The following is a 23,940-nucleotide window of genomic DNA, read 5'->3' as shown; positions in this document are numbered from 1 at the left end:
ATCAGTTCTACAATACTAATAAGAACCATCAGACCATTTTGTAGCTCCTGCGAAATGGCATTTTACTTTTGCAAAGCCAGCTAATAGCAACTAAGTTTATTTTAAAACCTAGCTCCAAAGGAAACAGCTGCAATGGGTAGGCTTGGTATTTGTAAATAAATAATTTAAAGATCCCTTCAGCCTGCCTCTCGCCTATCCCCAGTGTCTGATTTAACAGGATTCATAATCGAGCTCCGCACGGTCACGCGAGCTCAACATTCAATTTAAGCGTTTATTTGCCTTGAAATCGTCAAAGAACCGCACTATTTTGACGAAAGGCGATCGCTGGCCCCGCGCGCTCGCCAAAAGAAACGACGCGGACACGACCACGACCGCGAACTCGCACCGCGCTCTCGCATCGATTGCTTCGGTCTGGCCATATCCGACTTGAGCGCTGACGGTCTGTCACATTTCACGCTGACACACGGGCGAGCACAGGGCGCACACACACACAACCATCACATCCACTCACACAGGCGGCGAGCTCGAGATTATCCACACATCCAAGTCCCGGGCGCGCATCCGAGACAGCCGAAGAGCACGCCGAAGGTAAGGCTTTCCTCTCAAACTACTCGCAAACGTCGGGGAAAGGAGGCCGGTTTAAGCGGAAAGCCTCGTCGGCGAGATTGTTTTAATTCTAGCCGTGGTTCGGTTTTTTTTTCTAGGTTGACCACTTTTATCTTCGGCGGCCGCGTTTTGCGCTTCTCTTTCCCTTCCCCGCGACGCGACGACTCCCCGGTGTTCACGCGACTTTAAACTTACGGACGACTTCTTTTGTTTTTTTTTTCCCCTGCGCGGATAGTTTAAAGGGAGCGAGGCGTGGGAGGCTCGGTGGCTTTCTCCCTCACCCGGGAGGCGGCGGAGGAGGAGGGGTGGGTTGTTTGGTGCTGCTCTCCGATGCTAGCGGATCGACGTTACGCAGACGCACGAATCAAGGTCTAAATCGCGGTGAAAGTTCTCAAAAGTAGCGGCAAACTTTGTCAAACGCGAGCGCCGCTGCCGGGGGAGGTGGCCGAGAGCGAGTCCGACGCTTTTACCCGGTGAGAAAGACCGCGTTTGCGCTTTTTTACGCACTAATGTTAGCACCGACGCTGCGCTAGCCACCGCGGAGGGAGCTACCACCGCTGCCGCTGTGAACTTCTGTAGTTCCCGGCAGCAGTTTCGCCTCGTAAAGCAGATTTAATTAAAACGCCTTCAAACGGCTCTCCGCTCACTCTAGTCCACCCGAAAGCTCGCGGTGTGTTTCTTTTTTAGAAGTTGCCAGACCAGTTTGTTAAATCGTGCGCTGTTGGAGACGTTTGAGAGAGGGGGATGATGATGATGATGATGACGACGATGAAGAAATACCCCCCCCTCCCCAAAGCACACACACGCGCTTGTCAAAATAAACACCGCGTTTAAGAGTCATGCTTTTGTGTCAACAGTGTAATCGCGTCAGTATTTGTATTTATTTTTTACATGGTGTGTTGAACTGTTGAGCAGAACACGCCTTCGGGGCTTCTCTTGGTGTCGGTGCTCACGCTTCCACTTTATTTCTGGACAGTGACTGAAAGCGTCTTCTGTCTGAGGAAACGAGAGGAAAAAGCAGCAACAAAAAAGAAAAAGAAACAAGAGGAAATCCCCCTAAAGGAAATGCCAATCGCAGCCGCTGGACAGCCCACGACTCAGGAGCCTCGCGTGTGCCCCCGGCTGCCCTCCACCCCAGAGCCTGTGCCTAAAGGGGCTGATTTATACGACGAGGCGGGGGTGGCGGAGTCTGCGGAGCGGACAGACTACGGGGGAGCAGAGGGCGGCTTTAGTTACAGCCACGGCGGCGCGAGGAGCTTCATCTACCCCGGATCCACCAGCGGCAGCGGCGGCTTCTCTCCGCCGCAGTCCCCGACCGCGTCCTCCTCCTCCTCCTCCTCGCTCCTCTTCCTCCCCCTGCACCCGCACCAAATGGCCATGGAGCCCCCCAGGACTCGCTCGCGCTCTCGCTCCGGATATTACCAGCAGTACAGTGTGACTGGCAGTGGGATTACCGGGAGCACGGTCATGGGATCCAACCATCACCACCACCACCAGCATCAGCAAGTTCATCCGCAGCAGCTGCACCCGGCCGCCTGCGCACCGCTCGGAGCCCACGGGAGCCACACGGAGCAGCACAGAACCCCAGGAAGTCACTCCTCAGCCGGCCTCCACAGACTCCCCTCAGGAACTGGCCCACACCGCATTTCAGCACCAGGTAAAACCCCTTTTGGACATTTAAGCTTTGGACCTTTGTGAAATGAATACAACTTTATTTCTAATACTGAAACATCATAAGTGATAGCACAGTGATGCCATATATTTATTAGGGCTGCACAGTATATTGCTAAAGTAATGGGTATTGCAACAAACTAAATATGTTGCACTAAGGTTCTCCATCTGAGATGTGTGCTGTTTATTGATGTTGTATTGCTGTCACAATGCTCAAATTTCAAACTCGTTTTTGTTACTAAGGAATAGACTGATGCCGATTTTGCTACCACAATGTTCATAAAAATGCTCCTTTTTTAAGACAACAGATTGTTATTTCAGACACAAAATAACAGTACTTTCTTGTAGTTCCGATACCAGCTTTAGTATCTGCTTTTCAATACTTTGGACAACCCTAGTATGTATCATAACTTTTGAATAATTGCTGTGAAACTCGTTACATCAAGTATTTGGCTTCTTTTTTTTTTTCTTCTTTTTTTTTAATAATTCAAGATTGTGTTCAGGACTCTAAATAGACTGCCGTGACAAGTATATTCATAGTAGACAACTGAGTTTAACAATTAGGATGAAACAATATAATTATATTTTATATGTTATCTATATATTTCTATTATTTGTCCAGTGCATGTAGAGTACATGTGAGGGCAATGCAGAGCTGTGGAGCCATGCACATAGAAACACCCCAGATAGGGTTTCACATTCAGGACCAAGGGGAAGCTTTTCTTTCACTGAAGGTACAGCAGGCTTTTCTGTCTCGCCTCATTTAGTTTGATTAAATTCAAGTTCTTAGTTAAGCCTGTCACAAAAAATTACTGTATCGACCAAACGTTCAGAAATGAGAGGTGGAACTACATCTTTAAGGGCTCAATATTTCTTGTATGTGCCCTTTCATTTTTGTAAATTTTCTTTAGTACAATAATATTTGAGTTGTGAATGTTTGAATAAATGGCTTATTATAACTTACTAACTGCTTAGCTGTTTAAATTCTGCTTTTTGTTTGTTGTGGGTCAAAAAACACTACAAATAATAATTTGTTTCAGTATTATCGTTATCATAATTATTACCCGTACATTTCACTTATTGTGACCGGCCTATTGGTGAAGATTAAAAATACAGCAAAATTAAAAGAAAGTAAAAGCGCGTTTTGTTTTTTATTTTATGTTGAAGAAAGCGTCATATCCTAATGAAATGAAGCGCCCTATAGCGTTGCAGGTGTGTGTACCATTTAGACAGGTATTACTGGTCTGAGAGGGAAACAAAGATCCAACAGCTGCACACACAGACTAAAGCTGGTTTAGACTAATGTTGAGGTGACATAATGCAGTGACAGGCAGGCCTTTTGGGCCGCACTGTACTGTATGAGGGAAGATATTATTGGACACTGATGACCCATGACCCCGGCTCCATCACAGTGGACCTGACTATGTTGGATACAACAGATCAATGAGCAGAATTGTATTGTGTGTCTATCTAAATGGGTTTCGACCCAGGGAATGAGGCCCAGCCTGGATGTTTATTAGAGGCTCAATCTTTGTGTAGAATAATGTCAATTTAACCTGTATTGCACAAGTACAAAAGCATTTATTCTGGAAGTTGTATTTTGATATAGTGGGAAAAAGTTAACACCTTTAGTCAAATAGGAGTATGTGTACATGTATGTGTGTGAAAAGATGTGTCCACTTACTCCCCTTTATCGTTGTGATGCTAACAACCATCTCTTTGGTTCACAATTAAGGAAGAATTTGTTCTTAGTCAGGTGAAGCCTTGGGACTAATTTCGACTTAATTCTTCCTGAACAAGAGAAAGCAGCTGGCTGGCTGGACCCAGTCGAACACACAGCTTTTATTAGAGGCTCTTTTTGCAGAATGCTCTGTGCTCATTGGGTACAGTGAAAGAGAAGGCGCCCTCCTAGGTCTTTTCTTCTGTACTAGTCACCTGCGTTGAGCATGAAAGCTTGTGCTATACAGTACTCTTTCATCTTCCCCCTCTCTTCTATTCTGTCCTTTCTGGGTTCACTTCTTCTGTTCTTTACAAATGTGGAGTTTAATACATCTCTTACTCTGTTATGTAGGCTAAAGAGATGATACAAAAAAAACACTAATTTAAAAGGGAAAAAAAGTTTTGAAAACAAGCACCGAGCTGTAGAAGTGCTTGGGCAACGTGCCCACCAAATGCTCATGACTGCTGCCAAATAACTAACTTGCTAAATCATCCCCTGTAGTCAGTGCTATCCTATCGCTGTTATGACCCACCCCACTCGTCCCATCTAACACTAGCTCCCTTTAGGATGGGTCAACCATGTGTCCCCTCCCTCCTGTCCATTTGCTGTGGCCTCCTCCCTCCCATTTGTCTAATGGAGGGATCGTTTTAATGGATCGCCCAAAGCAGCAGAGGGCCGGCCACTCCTGCCGCTTTACCTTTACCCTCCACTCCACAGCCATCCTCTCCATCCTTCTGTCTCTGACACAAGTGGAAACATGCTCTGTTTTTTAATTTTCCTTTGTCTTGTCACCCAGGCAACCCCCTCTGATTTGGAGGCAAGGTCCTTTTAGTTTGACTGACCAAGTAGCAGGGGTTCCCCTCCTGTCACTTCAAATGAATGACAAAGCAGTCCATTTGGTCTGAAGCAAAGATGCTGGGGGCTCATGGGCTCAAATATATGTCTGGCCAATGAATCGGCAAAACGGGAAGCAATGACTAACAGACAGATTAGCTTCTTCGTTACATAGCCAATTTCTTAACTTCCGATCAAAGGAAAACGGTAACAGATCTACGGATGTAGTATATTTGAACCCAGTAACGGATACAATGGAACGATACAAACTGTGGTTCGATACATTTTCTATTTTTTTGACCCTTTAAATTATTGAGCGTTTAGATCTGGTAGTGTATGAATATTTCAGCATTATTTCCTATTGGCCCTCATATTTTATTTGAGGAGACTTGGTGTCTATGAAAGACCAGGTTGTGGCTATGAAAGACCAGGTTGTGGCTTTTAAGGAAAGCGCACAAGGATATCCATGCAAAATGAAAGGGTAAGAGAAGTTGTATTGAAACTGAGTGACACTGGAGTATGATAGGAGGCCAGAGGTGGCGTGCCTCACAAAGCAGGTATGCTACAGTCTCAGGCAGGAAGCCACGGTGACCGAATGGGACGATCACTGGGATTGGCTGTCGGCTGATTGAGTGAGGAGAAGATTGAAGTTAAACCAGGAGGTGTGTCCTCCTGTGCGAGGAAGTAACTACAAGCTTGGCCCATCCGAACGCTGAGGCACAGAGGGAGGGTTGGTGTTTGCCTTTACATGTCTGTCTCTCATTCTTAATATAGGAATGTTAAACAGATGCTCCGCAGTTTAGTCAGTGACTTGGAACCGGGCGACCCAGGTGGTTCAGTCTGTGGTAGGACTGCACAATTAATTGCATATGAATAGAAATCATATTTTAAAGGGTTGTCATTTGGCATAAAAATATCCTGTCAGTGTGTCTTATTTTACAAATACACAAACTAAAAAAAACTAAATGCATGAGAGTCTTTTATTGACAATCTGGTTCAAAATATCTCGGATTTTCCTTAAAAATATACCGCTGTGTTTTCCATTAATCTGGAACTAGCTGACTTGACTACTATTCTCCTACATTGGTACTGTAGTCCTCCTCACTGGTTTTAGGGCCTTCTTACTAAGGATGGTATTAGTTTAACCACGGACTGAGAACCAGCATGGTTAGACTGTCACTCTGGTATTTTAAGCTCCTGTTGATGTTCCATTTCAACACTGTGAGCATCTGCAACTTCTGCTTGTCATTTTAACACTGCTAAAGGCTCCAGCGATTTTTTCTTTTTGAGTGTCTTGCACTCTATATATTGTCCTGTTCGTCTGCTTATGAGGCACATGGACACTTTTTGATTTTTATTATTTATTTTACTGACTTTAACTGAAATTTACACTTGAACCTAAATGTAGATGCTAAAAGCGTGTCAAGTGTTAAAATTATCATAACTTTTGCATTTCAAATGAGGCATAATTAGGGATTGCATTTAAGTCGGTCTCTCCAGCAAGAAACATCAACAACTTTGTCTGTTGGGTGTCTCTTGGTTTTGATTTGGCGCCATACTGTCAAGCACACTGGGTTGATTTTTAATGTGTCACATCAACAACCCGTTCCAAGAAGCAGCCTTAAAACCTGAAATGAATAACTAAGATTGATTCCTCTTTGGCAAAATCACATATTTTATATCCCACTTCAAAAAGCCTACTTACCTTAATTTGATTGACAAGCACTTTCTAACTAATTTCTAACTAGTGTAGTCTGTAAAGCCTTCAATATTTTGGACATAAATGCACAATATTAACCAACTTTGCTCCTCTTCAGTTGGAACCTTAACAATTCTCAAACAGCAAGAGCAATGTACTTAAATGGGCTGTTTTCATTTATAAAGTACAGATGCAGCTCTGGCTGTAAAAATGAGACCGCTGTATGTTGAAGTAGCGCTAGTAGCATGCTAGCTGTTGTTAGCATGTGCATGACCGCAAAACTTTGCTCTAGCCTCAGAGTTGTGAAAAGCACTTATAAACCTTTCATAGTGAATAATTATGATCTTCAGAATGCGTTAAGAAAGTGACAAATGCGTTTTGCAAACAGTTTTTGAATAGAATTTTCTGTTTTTCAAAAACTGTAACCTGTGGAGACAGTTCAGGCTTGGATACATTTTAAGATGCAAATAACAACCTTAAAAGACTGGAAGCTTATTACCCGTACATTGCAAATTAAAAGCAATCAAGAGCTATTGTAACAAGCCACCATACTAAAGGTATAACCTGCGTGCACCGACCCTACATTCCACTTTAAGGATCTGTATGTAGAGGTAAACATGAGAAAGCGGTGAGGAGAGGGGTGAAAAGAGTAAATTGGTGGTGGAGGCCGCCGAGGTGTTAGCTCCCCGTATCACGTGTGTGAGGCCTCTGCCCCTGTTTGAAGCAGGTAATCACCGGGCAGGCGCTTCACATTGTGCGCCTATTTTAAGCTGGCACAGCAGCTCGTTACCCTGCGCTGCTCTGCGTTAAGGTGTGAAGTGTGCGCCGACATGTGTTCAGGGGGCGGGGTGACGCTAATGTCACACATATGCTCTGCTGCAATCGTCTTAAATGCTTGCTACAGGAGATGGTAAAAAGTCATAGATAAGCAGTGTTGTGCACAACTTGTGTTTTTTTCTTTTTACAATAACTCCTACTAATACATATAATGGGAGAAATAAAGCTAGTTTGAGAGCACAGTCCTCTACACAAGGGTAATTTGTATAATGACTGCGTCTAAAACCAGATGGCCTTCTATTAGTGCCGTCACTAACGATTATTTTAGTCGACTAGTCACAGATTACTTTTTTTGATTAGTGGACTTGTTAAACGATTCTTTCTATTGTAGACTTTTTAAATATTTTTTTAACAAATAAAAGGTAACATTTTGGTGACTGAAGGCTTTTAGATGGAGAATATTGAAGGTGTATTGGTGAAGCTCAGAAATAGTTTATTCTTTACCTTATTTAATAATGCCTCTGTCTTTTATAGAGCTGGGTTGAAATAATCGATTTTCCTTTTTTTTAATCGATTCACATATTAATGACCGATTATCGATTCGTACGTCCAAAGATCGATTTTTTTTTTTTTTTTTTTTTTTTTTTTTAAATTAAAATTATTTTCTACATTTCCCTCAGTGAACTTCAATCTACCTTCAAGAGAGATAATTCAGGACTCCTGGATTATCTTTCTTGAAAAGGTTAAGGGTCAATCTACCTTCATCAGTCTTCCAGCCATCAGTAACTACCAATACTTGTAAGATTTGCTGTTTAATATTGATATAATACTAGTTTTAATATGTTGCTTCTCTACACAGTCATGAAGTGAAGGAAACGGTTCAGATACATTTGTCCTTTTTAATAACATTAACCCCCGGATCGACTCGAAATTGGATCGAATCGGAAATCAGATCGAAATCAGATCGAATCGGATGGAATCTGAGAAATCGAAAAAAAAAAAACGATTTTTGAAACGTAAAAATCTGAATTTAATCGATTCTTGAAATTTGAATTGAAACCCAGCTCTAGTCTTTTAAAATGCATAGAAGACGTTTTAAGTCTGTATAGCCCAGGTAACCATTATGAACTCAAATTTAACTTAAGTGCCCCATAGCATTTATTGGACAGAACATGTCAAGCGTGAATTGGTAAAGAATGTGAGACATTCAGAAAATTGCCAAAGTGGCAAATTAATGTCAAGAAGTCTCTAAGGCCGACGCGGATCCTAGGTACTGCTGCAACCCGAAGACGACTAGGCAAATTCTGATGTTTTAACCCAATTCATTCAAATAAACCTTGCTAGAAAACCTTTGTTTCCAATGCCTAATGCCACTTGTATTAACTTGCATTTTCCCTGTTGGTTGGTGTTGAGTGTTGCCTTTTAAAAAGAGAAGTGTTCATATAAGGCAGATCTGGAGATGAGACCGAAGGAAGTGTGGATGCGGCGAGATAAAGGGGGGAGAATATATGGCGAACAGACAGGGCCGGCAGATAGGGAAATAGATCGGCGACAGGGAGAGGGAGGGAGGAAGAGAGAGGGAGAGAAGGGCGGGCTGGTGATGAAGTGATGGAGAGTGTGAGGGGGAGGAGGGTGTGTGAGGAAGAGGGCGGAGGAAATGGATAGAAATAGCTGATGCACTCTGAGGCGTACAGAAAATCGATAGTAGTCAGGAGGGGAAGCCACTACCCCCACCCAGCTCCCACTCTGCCCCTCTGCCCCCCTCCACTCCTCGCTCTCCAGATCCATACATGAGGCCTGCGCAAATATAAGAAGTTTTCACATACAAAAATCGAGAGGATGCATGTAAATTCTACAAAACAAGATCTACATCAAGAATGATCAATAGATACATTTGGTCACAATATGATTTTAAAACTCTTGATGAGAAATATTATGCTTATTTCTGGTAGTATGACACATGTGCCGGTAGATTTAATTTAGCATTTTGTGCATTTCAAACCACAATAGTGATCACAGATTTTGCAATGGAAAAAAATATCAAAGTACAGTAAGTACAAGGCAGTGGCATGTGTGAAAACAGACATTTTCAGAGCAGTGGTGCCTCGAGGGGAGGACAATAATCTTTTATCAAAACGTGTAGGAACCGCTCAAAATATAAATGTGAATGATTTAATGGTGAAAGGAAACTAATATAAAATGCTTAAAAGCAATTGAAAGTCTATTTTGCATGATTTCAGCTACATGGATCCCGCTTTATCTAAAATTGGTATTGATAACTGATTCCAACTGATGTACGGCAGAGACTTTGAGACATTATATTGAGCTACAGTGCAAAGATTGAGACATTCAGCAGCATTCAGTGTGGCACAATAACTGATTGGCCTAGACCTTAACTGTTACCCTGAAAACCTTTCTAGATTAGACCTATTTAGATGGAACACTGTACATCCTTATTCCATCTCATCTTTTCTTCACATCAATACTCACCTGCTCACCCTTGTCACCACCACCCGCTCAGTGCCTCAGCCCCTTCACACTTTTCTTACACCCCCTCCATTGGGTTTGTGCCAACCATTTTTTAATAGTAATTTTGTCCCTTTTTTTAGAAAAATAAAATCTTGATTTATTGATCTTAAAACGGTGCCTCTTTCTTCCTCTTGTACATTTGCTATGGTGATAGGTCTCCTCCCACTCTATAAAAGTGATGTGCAGTGTCCTCAGAGCATAGAAAGTGTCTATTTTGAGGATTGTGTTGTGACTTTCATCGGCTGCTTGTTGATTGTTTGCCAAAGCTTAAGTTATGCTCAGACAATTATGGAAGTGCGTAAAAAATGCATGTAGAACTTTATAAAAATGGCATTGTCAGTATTGGTAAACGCCAAAAGGATGCATCAGTTTTAAATACTTTAGACCAGATCAGTGTTTAGATCTAGCTGTAATAATTTAGCGAACATTTATACAACATTTGGCTATTTTTCTTGTGGCAAAAGACATTTATAGCGTAGGTTTGGGGACATTCGCTAAATACTGTATGACTGATGGCTAATTGTAAACGGTTTAATAAACGACACGGCTTTGACAATATTCTTTTTTATACAACAATAGAAATGCTTGGCTCACTTTCGACTGAGAACGGGAAAATTATGAACACCGCCTGAGTGGTGGAGGTGTGAGATGTACTTTGCACCTATCACAAACAAGCAGACTCCTTGCTGTGTGGAAAAGCAGACAAAAATACATTAACATATTTCAAATTTCAAACTATTCATTAAGCCCTCTCCGCATAAGCCCATGGAAAATTAACCTTTGGGGAGATGGGGAGGAATAAAAAAAAAAAAAAGACAGTGTTCACATGCATTGAAATTCCTTCTGCAGTCTCTCCTATTGAGCGAGCGTTGAGAGGCCCTGAGCGCAGAAACCAAGCCTGGCTGAGTGCAGTGTGCGTCAGGCCCACAGTGGACATGATGTCACCCAAACCTGTTCTGTAGCTTCTGTGTCGCGCTCCATAGAGTCACTGCCGCTGAATGACTGCACTCTGACTCAATTTACCGGACCCTGACAATGTACAAGCGGCAGCCCATATTCAGACAGCGGCTCGGGTTTTGCTCATTGTGATCGGTGAATGAAAGCCACACAGAGGAGTGCAGTGGAGCCGGCCAGTCTCATGAATGCTTCAGCACTATTTCTTCCCACATCGTTTTGGGTAAAAATAGCCTCTTAGCTAGTTTGTCCTCCACTAATATAAGCTTTACTCACCCCAAAATCCTTTCAGTCGGCTTCTTTTGACTGTTCTGAGGCCTGGAAAGAAAGTGTCTTTTTAAGAAAAATGATAAATTCGGTTGCAAAAACCTCTCTTATCTCCTATTCTTTCACCTGACTTTCTTTGTTGTCAATCACAGCTAGTCTTCAAAGCAGGAAAAATCAGTAGGCAGTAAGCAGGAGAAATCCTACCAGCAAACAAGCATGAGGCGAAGAAACACTTTCCCAAACCGTTTCTACGTCTGCTTGCTTTGACTTTTGCTTTCTACCTCCCTTGAATGGTAAAGGTGTCTGGTGCGCCCTTGGGAGCGCTTACCCTTGCCGCGCGCACCACTGCCACCATCTGCGGCGAGAACGTCCCCTGCTAAAGACCGGGCCCGTGACAAAGGCAAAAACAAAAGCCAGAATAAATAGAGAAGACAATAAAAGATGAAAGGATTGTGGGGAAAACAAAAGCGTAAAAGTCTTAACCGCGATGCAAGCAGCGGTATCATCCGAGAGCCCCTCTAATCCAGGATTACTGTGTTGATTTTGTGTGTGTGTTTGTGTGTGTGTCCTACTACTGTCTCTGATCTATCGCAAGGCCATACCATATGTGTTTGAGGCTCTCCAGTCAGCAGACCTTCACGTCATTGTTTCATACAATCCAAAAAACAAAAGGATTAAATGTTCTGTATACAGATAAACAAGGGACTCATGAGATGGATTGCTATCACTTTCAGCAAATAGTTGCCTGGAATGTTTTGTAAAATTATTATGTTTAATCTACATCAAGGACTTGCCATATTGTCATATGAGGCTTTTCTAACTTACTGGTACTCGATGTAGGATAATTGGCACTGCTCTGGAGATCTGGAGCGTTCTAAACGGTCAGATCTTTCCCCACTATTGGCTACAGACAAAACTTTACTCTACTTATTCTTTGACTGTGTTTATATAGTGTTCACCCCACTGCCGATCGTCCTTATAGCAAGAATGTCTTTCAAAATGGATTACTTAAAGGCAACATTATACAAAATCAACCGCTTTTACCTATGTTAAATGGTGTTTCCTCATCATTGGTTCATCAAATTTCCGTTTTCACCCACCCATTATCCCCGTCTCATCAATGGTCCCATTTCTATTAAGCTGTTTTTAGATCAATTTTGCCGTAGAATAATGATCAACTTCTTGTGTTATAGTTTATTAAAAAGTTCTAGGAAAAAGCATATGTCCCCTTTAACATACTAGTCTGGTTGAAAAAGAAAATCAGTAAATTCTAATTCTAACAATTCAATGGTTTTAAATAAAATGGTTTACAAATGGTCATAACACTGACTTTTGCTTCCGTTTCTTTCTCAGGAGCTGCTGGCGGGTCGTACCACTGCCACCCGGACCATGCGTACGGAGAAGAAAGTGACAAGGTAACACGCCCATGAATACCATTATCGCAAGTCGCACGAGGAGCAAATTTGTGCTGGTCTTACTTTTGCAACATGAAACATTACAGTTATTATCACCTTAAATGAGAAAGGGATGATTTGTTCGCAGTGACAGGGAGGCAGGAGGCTCGGGGTAGGTGTTAGAGAAAGCTGGGAGGAAGAGCGAGGCGTAGGAGCGACGAAGGCGAGGCTTAAACTGGGAGGGGGTATTGCTAATGATTCCACCTCCAGCTGTGGGACTTGGTTGGACTGAGAGAAGGAAAGGAGGTGAGGAGGGAGGGAAGGAAGGGAGGAACAGTGGCACAGGAAACAAAATGGGCTTTGAAAATTTGTTGATGGAAAAAAAATCTGTGGGGGAGGGAGCGGGTGTTTGAGTGGAAGCATGTCTGCAAATAATAATGAATTTGTAAAAGCAAAATGCCATACATGCGACCGTGTGCAATGCTGAGAGCTGGTTCAGGCCCCTTTTGGTAGTACAAGTATTGGACTTGTAAAGTTGAGACTGTAGAGTTTGACAAAGCACAGTTAAGACATATCATGTCATAAAATACATAAAGATGTTATTTGTATACATCCATAACTCATATTATTACAAATGTACTTTTTTGAGCTTTTTAATCAAGTTCTGTCATCAAAAACTTACTTCATTCATGCTTGTTTCTTTAATTCTCTGCTCCTTCTCTGAGCCTCACAAAAACCTTCACATTTCCCAGATTTGTGACAACATGGATAGAGATCTGGAAGTCCATTTAAATTATCTCCAGACTGAACATTTCTACTGTCAAATCACACTCATTACAAGTGCTGCTTGTGTTAGCATGGTGTGGCAGGTCAGCTTTTTGCCCCCAATTCTCTCTACTGCCACTAGATGGCCTGCTAACACCAATCCTAATGAAGGAACGCCTGACGAATAGAAGGCATTTATGTGCGGTTTTCAGTATAAAAATACATTATGTATTGTTGGTTTTTAAGTTCTAAAACATTAGATGCTAATGTAAAGGCGCTCTTGATCTTGGTTTTGCATATTTGTTGTTATAGTGTATAAATTTTATACAATTATGATAAAATTACTTGGGTATATATACATATACATTTTAATCATTTTATTTGTATTTGGCAAGTTTTGGTTAGAGCTGCTGCTGGTGTTGTCCTGTTGAAGACCTGGTTTAGTTCTAAGTTTGACCTGGAATAGTCCTACTATAGACCTGGTTAAGATCTGGTAAGATCTTAGGTGATACTTGGTGTGAAAAGTTTGGTTGCCACTTCTCTAGTCTGTACTGGTTTTTTAGTCTCTAGTGCTTGGATGGCATTTTGATCACACGGCTAAACAAAAGGCCTTTTTAACATTATTTGACTGCAAATGTCACAATTCTATTTGAAGGAGAACATACTCTGAGCTCTGGCCTGCCTTTATTCCAGTTCTGGGAAGCAACAGCAGCTGGTGACCACACTCTTCTCTGTGGATGCATGCACATACTGTATCCCAAATGTTGTGAAATGGGACGTGGTACTGGCAGGGTGTGTCGGGGATATCTGTCCAGTCCACTGTCTGCGCAGGGGGACAGGGCGGGCGAGTATGTGGGCTCTGCAGAATGTACTATAATATCCAGCTTGTGTTTCTGGGAGTGACTCTTTGTATCTGTTTGTCCTCACTCTCTGCCTTTTCACTGTGGATTTAGGCTTTAAAGGAAACAACCAGAGTATTACAACAAGCTGACTGGTAGAACGTGCGTGTAGCAGTGCAGCTCAGCGCAAAGCAAAATGGCTTCACAAGATGTTTCCCTCAGGCGTGGCCGATATTGACAGATATGTTTCCCGATTAACTATGATCAGGAGATATTTTGGCAATCCTACAGACATGTGCTAAAACAGGGCTGTAAATGTATTGGTTGAGCTTTAAGTATCACACAATGTGCTCTTGTAAAATAACCCACAAAATGCAGAAATATAATTTAGTTCCAATTTTATAATATACTCTTTTTGCAGCATTTTCAGATACAATATACCAAATATAAGTTATGTTGCCCATCTCTGTTAGCCATACATAAAATAATGTATTTATTTTCACATTTTAAACAGGCCATAAAAGGTCACAAGCCAATATGTCGTCCTTGCTAATTCAAGTATAGAAAGTTGCTTCCGGAAGGTGCAGATTAGAAAAGCGTAGGATTTAGCTCGACTGAAAATCTGATGATCTTGTTTAGAGCAGTTCTTTTTTCAGAGGATGCACGCAAAGACTCTATTACAATAAAGTTTCTGCTCTCAAGCAGAATCATGCCGCTACCTGTGGTTCTCGCAGTGCCCTAGTACATCAGTGTCAAAAATAGAGAAAACAAATTGACCAAATAACTAGGGGAAGAGTTGCACATGCGGCGGCCACATTAAAGTGTGTTGCTCGGGGAAACATGCACACACACAGTTCTTTGTCTGCCACTGCTCCCTCCCCAAACTTTCATACTAATGGCCAATAGTCTGTGCATCCCGGGACCAACTGTGTTTACATTCTGCATGTGCCCTGCCCGGGAACTCGTTGTCTTGTCCCTTCAGATTTGAGCCAGCGACCTAGGACGGGACCCCAGGGGAAGAGAAGGGTCCCGCAAAGAGCTGATCTGCGCTTATCTACTAGATGGGATGGGGGTGGGGGAGGAGAATGTTGGCTTGGGTGGGGGTGTGGCAGCGGCGGGGGTGGAAGAGTCTGGCTTGGTTATGAAAATGGGCACAGTAGATGTCCCTAGGGTTTTGGGGTTTGGTGGTGCGGTGGAGTTGTCAAAGCCGGGCAAAGTGGTGAAAGAGGGGGAGATTTCTATGCAGGTGCCCTAAGAATAAAGAGAGTTTACATTTTAGATGGTGTTTCAATGCAATTTATTTTCGTAATGCCCAAAATCACGACAGCAGTTTCATTGAAGGGCTATAATGAAAAACAAATTAACAATGTTCATTAAAAAATGTTGCTTATTGATAATGTCCCCTGTTCTTAGACCCTACTTCTCGCCAAGGAAAAACTATAAAACCCTCTGGGAGCATATGATCATATGGGCAGCAACTAACTAAATCAAACCAGTCAAACCATTATTTCTATTGTAGAAAGAGACATTTATAAACACATTATCAACCAAATAAGGGTTAAAAAGACATGCTGACTGAAGGCTTCGAATTGTTTACGAAAATCTGAAGTAGTTTTGATTCAATTATGCCGATGTATTTGTGTAGTCTGTATAGTGTAGATGACAATTACTATTATTGTTATTTTGTATCTTATCATTGTCGAGCATCACCATTTTTATGAGGTATTGAAAGATTGATTTTTGTTATGCTTCTCGATTTGTCCCGGTGTATATATATTATAATGAAATACTTATTAATACCATTTGCCGTAGTTGATGTCATCTGCTCTTTTCACTGTTTCTATTGAATACTGAATGTATGTAGCTGGCTAAGTTTTGCGCACACAGACTTGGTAAATTCGAGCTTGGTCCATAGTTCAAAGAATGAAGTGCGACCCATGTTGTCCATGACACATCACACCCGACTGTGCAGCTTCTGAAAGTTTGGGAGGTATTGTTCTTTATAGGCTGTAGACTCAAACAGTGGCAGCTGCCCATGTGTGAATGTGCGCATGTCTGCAGGCGTTTCCAATACGTGTGCGTTTCGGCAGCCTGCTCTCCAGCTGTTTCCTGTTAGCTATCATGCTGCTCTCAAGGTTGCTGAGCTGTGTGGATGTGTGTGTTAAAAGTCACAGCCGCTGAGTCATTTTTTATCACATTTTAACAACGTGTCTCTCCCACGAAGAGAACTGGTGAGAGCCGGGATCGAGTCAGTCTAAGGGGAAAACTGTTGAACTGTTTGGAAATCTGTGTGAGCCTTAGAGGGCCCGGTTTCTTCAGAGCACATTTGGGCCTAAGACGGTGACTAAGAGCTGACACACAACATGTGTCCTCATGCCTAGCCCAGTGCCAAATGTGAGAGTCACTCCTCTGACAGTAAGTTGAGTGAGTCACACACAGTCGATTGTTGGTTTATGATTTCACTAAAAAGAGGCAAGACCGACCAGGCTCACTCCTGTTTGCATTATATTGTGTAGTCAAACATTTGGGGTGTGTGTTAGTCAAACGGCCTGTGAGAGCTTGTCTAGTGTTTACATTTCCTCTCTCCAAGAGGAAGTGACTTTGACCCTGAGGCCCTGCTCGTGTAATACGCCCTCTTTCACACTCTGGATCATACAGGAAATGCCATGACTCACAAAGGAGCTTAGTGTCTATGGAGTAGAATAAATTGTTGGCCTGAGAGTGTAAAGCAAGATGAAACTGATTTATATGATGTTACTACTATGGGTCACTAACCACCTCCTTTTTCCCTCCTTTTCTCCTCCTTTCCTCCATGCAGAGTGAGGAAAGCCCCAGTCCAAAGCGCCAGAGGCTGTCCAGCCAGTCTGTCCTGGAGCAGCTCACCTCCACGGCCCCTCCCCCATCCACCCCATCGCCCCCCATCCGCCCCTGGGAGTCGGGACCTGCCAACCGCCGACCACCTCATCCTCATGCACACTACCACCAAGAGCGATGCCTCACCCCAGCGCGGCTCAGACGCAGGTAAGGGCCGCTCCTAATTTATAACTAACCTTAAGTGTTGAGCCATGGTAATTTAGCTACTGTTTCTCCCCTGCAGCCCACCAGCCAGGCGCCAGCGTGGCCGTCTCTCCAGACCCTCTCGTCATGTGCCACCCCATCACCACCCCACCACACAAGCGCCCGTCAGGCTGTCTTCAGACCTCCAGAACGAGAACTACCACATCCCGCACCTCCCCACACACCCGACATACCCAGCACACACCCCCAGTGCCTACGGCCAGACCCCTTCTGCTGGGGCAGCGCCAGGGTCAGAGGAGCCCCGCGCCTTCCACCCCCCTGCGCTCTCCCCGCGACTGTTACACCCGGCTGCCCATCACCACCATCACCATAATCAGCAACAGCATCATGCCACGCAGCAGCAAGGTGCCATGCTCATGGACCTACACGAACAAGTGAGTGCACTTCTGTTTAAACATCACAACGGTAAATATCATGTTGGATGATGTAATCTGATTAATTAAATGAGACACGGCCAGCAGAGGAATGACCCTGATGTGTTGTGTAGCTCCAGCAGGGCAGCGTCCCAGTCTCGTACACAGTGACCCCTGTGCCTACTCATGGACTGGCGGCGCCTCTGTGCAGTGGGCAGCACCTCCCCCCTGCCTGTTCCTCTCAACAGCAGGTCCCTGCTTGCAGCGTGGTCTTCAGCACTGGACAGCATTACCACCCGGTGAGAGGAACACTGCAGTGTGCTCTCTGTTCTTGTGTGTGGAGTAAAAGTACACATTGTACGGCACATTTTCTCCTACGATTTGACAAGGAAAACCAAAGTGAACAATAACAAAGTAGAACATTTTACTGCTTTACATGAGACAGGATCTTCTTTCTACGTTCTTTAATGCCCCCTTGTGGAAGTGTAGTTCAATTACAATAACACTAAACGTTGATTAAACAATATAACTAAACCTATTGTTTCTTTCTCCCACCAGATGCTTCAGACATGTTCCATGCAGCATCTCCCTATGCCCTATGCATTCCCCTCTCTGTTGTCCAGTGACCCTCAGTTTCTGCTGCCTCCTCCCCCTCACCTCGCCCACCACGCTCCACACATCCACGCGTCTGGACAGTTCCTGCCGTTCCAGGCACAGCAGCCACGATCGGTGCGTCATTAGTTTGGTCTTTAGCTTTTTCTGCACTTAATACTGATTTATTTTCAGTGCATTCTCTAACACGTTCTTTTCTCTTCAGCCTTTACAAAGAATTGAAAATGAGGTGGAGCTTCTGGGAGAGCAGTTGTCTGTTGGTGGAGGCTTCAGCTTCAGTCATCATCGCCATCACCACCACCAGCCGCCCTCTGCCCTGCCCCCCTCCACCACACTGCAGTTCCTGTCCCACCACGACCCGCTGTCACAGGAACTCTTCACAATGGTCAGCTTAAGTGCTGTTAACATTACCGTTATTCTTCAACTTGAGCGTTCTTCGCAATCTCAAAGTGTGCTAATTGTACAATGTTCCACAGCCCTATCCCCACTTCATGCCTCGAAGAATAACAAATCGTCGGTACCGCTCGCAACAGACTGTGCCTCCATCACCATACCACCCCAGCTTCCTGCCTTATTTCTTGTACGTAACTTTCTGAAATCTTATAAAACCCTATATACCTGCACATTTATCTGTAATTGTGTTCGTGACTAATTTGTTACTTGGATTGCTTTCAGGTCTATGCTTCCTGTGCCCCCAAATGTTGCTCCCGCTATAAGTTTGGAGCTGGACGTGGAGGATGGGGAGGTGGAAAACTATGAGGTACTTTTTTTTTAAATACATAGTCATTATACTTAATTCTAATAAAACAAATTTGATTACCGTATTTTCGGAACTATAAGTTGGACCGGAGTATAAGTCGCACCAGCCAAAAAATGCATAATAGAGAAGAAAAAAACATAAGTTGCAAAGGAGTATGAAATAAGGTTGCAAGTGTGAAAATAACAAATAATATCACATAAGTCGCTCCGGAGTATAAGTCGCACCCCGGGCAAAACTATGAAAAAGGGTGCAACTTATTGTCCGGAAAATACGGTATTTAATTGGAGCACTAACCACACATTTTGATATATTCTTGATTAAAAATGAGGATAAATTGGGTAAAACAAACTATTCTTGCATTTAAACGTTTGTGTTTCAACAATTTCAGGCCTTGCTGAATCTCGCCGAGCGTCTTGGAGAGGCCAAACCTCGAGGTCTGACGAAGGCGGATATCGAGCAGCTGCCGTCGTACAGGTTCAACCCCAACAACCACCAGTCCGAACAAACCATGTAAGTTCTTTGTTTCCTCCAAACAAGTCAAAGGATGTTGACCTGAAGTGACAATGGCGCTCTGTGCTGCAGGTGTGTGGTCTGCATGTGCGACTTCGAGTCTCGCCAGCTCCTCAGGGTTCTGCCCTGTAATCACGAGTTCCATGCCAAGTGTGTGGACAAGTGGCTCAAGGTGAGTCATCAAGTCACCTCTCTTCAGTCAGGCCCGGTATAAACTAGTGGTAGTTAGTAGTAGTGGTAGTAGTAGCTAGTAGTGGTAGTTAGTGGTAGTTAGTAGTTAGTAGTAGTGGTAGTAGTAGCTAGTAGTGGTAGTTAGTGGTAGTTAGTAGTTGTTGTGGTAGTTGGTCATGGTAGTTGGTGGTGGTAGTAGTAGTTAGTAGTAGTAGTGGTAGGTAATAGTAGTGGTAGGTGGTAGTAGTAGTGGTAGTAGTGTTAGTAGTTAGTAGTGTTAGTAGTTAGTAGTGTTAATAGTTAGTAGTGTTAATAGTTAGTAGTGTTAATAGTTAGTAGTGTTAATAGTTAGTAGTATTAGTAGTTAGTAGTGTTGATAGTTAGTAGTGTTGATAGTTAGTAGTGTTGATAGTTAGTAGTGCTAGTAGTTAGTAGTGCTAGTAGTTAGTAGTGCTAGTAGTTAGTAGTGTTAGTAGTTAGTAGTGTTAGGTGTTAGTAGTGTTAGTAGTTAGTAGTGTTAGTAGTTAGTAGTGTTAGTAGTTAGTAGTGTTAGTAGTTAGTAGTGTTGATAGTTAGTAGTGTTAGTAGTTAGTAGTGTTAGTAGTAGTCGTAATTTTGGCAACAGTTCCAGGAGTTTTAACACATATTTTCTGTCATTTCAGGCTAATCGGACGTGTCCCATTTGCCGAGCGGACGCCTCTGAGGTCCAGAGGGATTCCGAGTGACCTCGTGTCCCTCTGTCTCTATAACCCAAACTCCAATCTGGATGCACAAACCAATCAGTGCACTGTATTTTTGTTGCTATTCTATGGAGTGAACCAGTGCTTCTGAATCCCACACACCAGACTCCAAACTGTTATTCCGGGATTGGCTTTGGGGAATCTTCTACTGACTGTGCTCGTTTTAGGACTTTGAACTGTCGCCCTGTTACTCTGCCTTCTGCTACAAATGGCCTTGAAACACTTTCACTGCCGCCGCAGTGTCATGTGTTGGTGGATATTTAAAGTTGTATTTTTTAACTAATTAAAAGCTCTTTTAAGATGATGTAACCTCCTCAGTCTGTTACCCGTATGGACAGGAGAAGATTTTTTGAAAACGTATTGTATAGTTGTACTAACAACCCAGAGGGGGGATTGACAGTCCAAAGATTATGAATTTTCATAACTAAGATACCTTTATTGTTAATAATCTGGTTGTTAATACTGTGAGAATTGTCATAACAAACAGAAGCTGTCCTTTTTACTAAACATTAAAATTTGAATTTTGAATCAATCTTTTATCATTTCTTCTGTTCAAATTTCAAGAATCATTAGTATAAGATGCAATAAAACATTTTGTCTGTTTGACTCCACACAATCGGTTACATTCGCAATGACAAAACAAAGATGTTTTCAATGATCTAAATGGTATGTGGAGTTGAGAATTTGTTATCTGGACAGTTCTAACCGACAACGTTTTAGAATATGCCTAAACACAACCTTTAATACATTTATAGTTTGCATCTTTAGCAAAAAACTCAGGATTTAATTATTTTAACAACTGAATCTCAATACATTAAAGAACTGTTTTTGCACCACATCAATATTTTAGTATATTTTCAAGTCAAAACTCTACATTACAGCTAAGATTCTCTGAGGTCTGTGTCACCTCCAGCACAAAGCAGGCTCCTTGTGTAACTATCACTGTTTGTCACAGTTTAAAAAGTATTGTGGAAGTTAGTCAAAGGAGATTAGAGGAACGGTTCAGTCTTTATTCACTTCCATCAACCACACCCGCCAAAACCCCTCCACCACTTCCTTTGCCCCTTCACAATAAAATATATTTTCTGTGCGAGACATAAATAATACAGGTTCGCCATAGTATTAGTGTCAGAATGGTACTTATAAACATGCTATAAATAAGATTTTTTTTTTAACCATTCAACCTGAAACCTGCTGTGTCTTGCAGAAGAAATGCCTTTTAAAATACTTTCCTTCTGAATATGTGGATCTTGTAATGTCAGTTATTTATTTAGGCTTTATAATAAGAACATTTGTAATCTGTTAACACCGGGCTGACCCATTTTGAGCACTTTGTCCAGGACCTTTGATCTTATGCAGAGCAATGGCGCCACCTTCTGGCAAAAATAAAGCATAGCATTACTTACACGCCACAGTATAAATGGTGTGTGCGTCTTGGCTGATGGCGCAGACTGGCAGCTGAACTTCCGTTTGTCTGTGCAAGAGCAGCTGTGGCTACTTTAATACCTTACCACCACATGTAAAGCACATTCGGGGTCATGAAAGGTACAATGAAATGTATTACCAAAACAAGCATAAAAGAATACAGAATGTACATATTTGAAATGATCTGACCTCGTGTCAATATTCCCTAATTCTCAACACAGTGAGGCCCTGAGATGAGACGAGTATGGAAATTCCATAATGCAATAACTTAAATGATGACAATGATTATTTGAAACTGATCCAGGTCCAGGATGTATGAGCCGAATAAACGTGGGCGCTGTTTACACTGAGACTCAAATGTGCCCTCAAAAGTAAACACACAGAGGTAAATTGAATATTATCAGCATTTGGAGAGAAACAAGACACACAATTTAATATATAAAATGAACAGAATTGTACTGTGTTAAAAGGATGAACAAACACAATACTTTGAGTTAGTATGACAGAGTTTTGACAGCTGCATTATTTATGACAGGTCTCTCTTGTCTTTCAATCAAACTGCATGCATTCTCTGCCAACCGATAAAGAAATTGTACAATACAGTGCTGTCAATAACACAACCCCAGCAACTCCTCTTCCTGATGTTTGATATTTACAGCACATATTTGACTTTCCTGAAGTTTTAACCATGTTATAATAGTGTTTTCTCATTTGCTTACTCAAACTTATATTCATTTATTCATGCATGTTTGTGAATTGTTCAGCACAGATTGAGAATGACCCTTTCAAGTATAGGCCATTTTTGATCAATATATGGTTTATAATGGACAAGTAAAATAATTAGATCTACCTATGGTATAGTTTAATATAATACCCAAAAGCATAATGGAGGTGTTATATGGAGGAGAGCTATTTCTTGTGTCTTTCTCTATTGCTTGGTCACATCATGACACAACACTGTTATCATTCAAATGGCACCTCTGCCTCTGGCCTGGGGCAGCAGCGGGCATCTGCCTGATGTCACCAACTGTCTCAAAGTGGAGCAGTTACTGCTTCTGCTCCTGTGAACATCACTTTTCTACTATCTCTGTAGATTTGCATTGATTTCTCTTATCAAAACCCAGTGAACGCCTTTGCACTTAAACAATTTGTTCAACATTACCTCTGTCCATTAAGACTCCTGATTCAATCTTCTGTCATTGATACATTTGATACACACTTGCTTCTGTCTGCAGAAGTGCAGACAAAAGCAAGTGTGTATCAAATGTACCCAAACACACACTGCTTTGTGCTGCTGATTATAGGCTACGTTATACCTCAATATTTTTTGTTTCGCATAATATACATACATACATACATACATACATACATACATATACACATACCCACAACAAGTCTTACTAAACATTAATCAGTAAGATATTTGATACATTAATTTAAGTTAGTGTCCCGTTGATGTATTTTTTTTGTACATCAAAGAACAGTGAAGAATTTTTGTACTTTTTTATATTTAAATTCTGCAGATATATTATTAATTAGTTCCAAATGTTAATGTGAATTATACTCTTTTCAAGCTTTATGAGATCTTTAAGCCATGTTGATGTTCTGTGAGCCATTGCAAATGCAATGCTGTTATTATAATTTTTGTTGATATTTTGAGTTTTCGGCACAATATGAAAAGTAGCAATTCCAGCACATGGTGTGATTAAGATGTTTAGGGACTCCACGTGGTGACTCGATTCTGCAGGTGTAGACAAGACCATCGCTTGTGGGACATATTAGCTGGAGATATTTTACATCGATTACAACATTTTTAATAGTTTATGACCAGTGAGATACAGTTGATAAATGGCTTTGTGAATATAGTTTTTTTCCCATTTAATTTCAGTGTAAATTGTGTTCTCGCACAACGCTGCCCCCTGCTGGAGATTAAAGGTTTATGCAAAATGATCATAGTATAGTAGTATCTAATTTTCACTTTTTCACTACACACTATTAACTTAAAACCAAGGACTATTGTTTGTTTATTGTTCACTCATTTAATAGGATATGAATCAATAAATAAGATGACGTTAAGATCAGTCAACAATAACACTAGTGTAGTAATGTACACTGGCCACAAGAGGGCCCCACTGAGTGTACAAAATATGAATAGCTCAATCAATGGGTCTCAGAATAATGAGAAATTAGGACTGTTTCCATAGCAATTAACAATCAACAGCGTTAACAAACTATC

At 42.1% G+C, this 23,940-nt stretch overlaps 1 protein-coding gene across 1 annotated transcript; it reads left to right on the top strand.

The window, feature by feature from the left end:
• The first annotated feature begins 1,582 nt into the window (after window positions 1-1,582).
• LOC140377010 (E3 ubiquitin-protein ligase RNF38-like) lies at window positions 1,583-20,811 on the top strand. Its single transcript, XM_072462258.1, has 12 exons — window positions 1,583-2,263; window positions 12,411-12,472; window positions 16,874-17,076; window positions 17,153-17,507; window positions 17,621-17,785; window positions 18,045-18,215; window positions 18,304-18,483; window positions 18,575-18,678; window positions 18,774-18,858; window positions 19,247-19,368; window positions 19,441-19,540; window positions 20,202-20,811. The coding sequence occupies exons 1-12, from the start codon at window positions 1,672-1,674 to the stop codon at window positions 20,262-20,264; spliced, it is 2,202 nt and encodes a 733-aa protein (XP_072318359.1). The 5' UTR covers window positions 1,583-1,671; the 3' UTR covers window positions 20,265-20,811.
• Window positions 20,812-23,940: the final 3,129 nt, after the last annotated feature.

This window comes from Eucyclogobius newberryi, unplaced genomic scaffold (genome assembly GCF_026437365.1).
Source record: "Eucyclogobius newberryi isolate DKJ021-1_F unplaced genomic scaffold, fEucNew1.0.hap1 SCAF_4, whole genome shotgun sequence".
Classification (NCBI taxonomy): Eukaryota; Metazoa; Chordata; class Actinopteri; order Gobiiformes; family Gobiidae; genus Eucyclogobius; species Eucyclogobius newberryi.
Note: the sequence above shows the minus strand (reverse complement) of the source record. Positions and strands in the feature narration are given on the sequence as shown.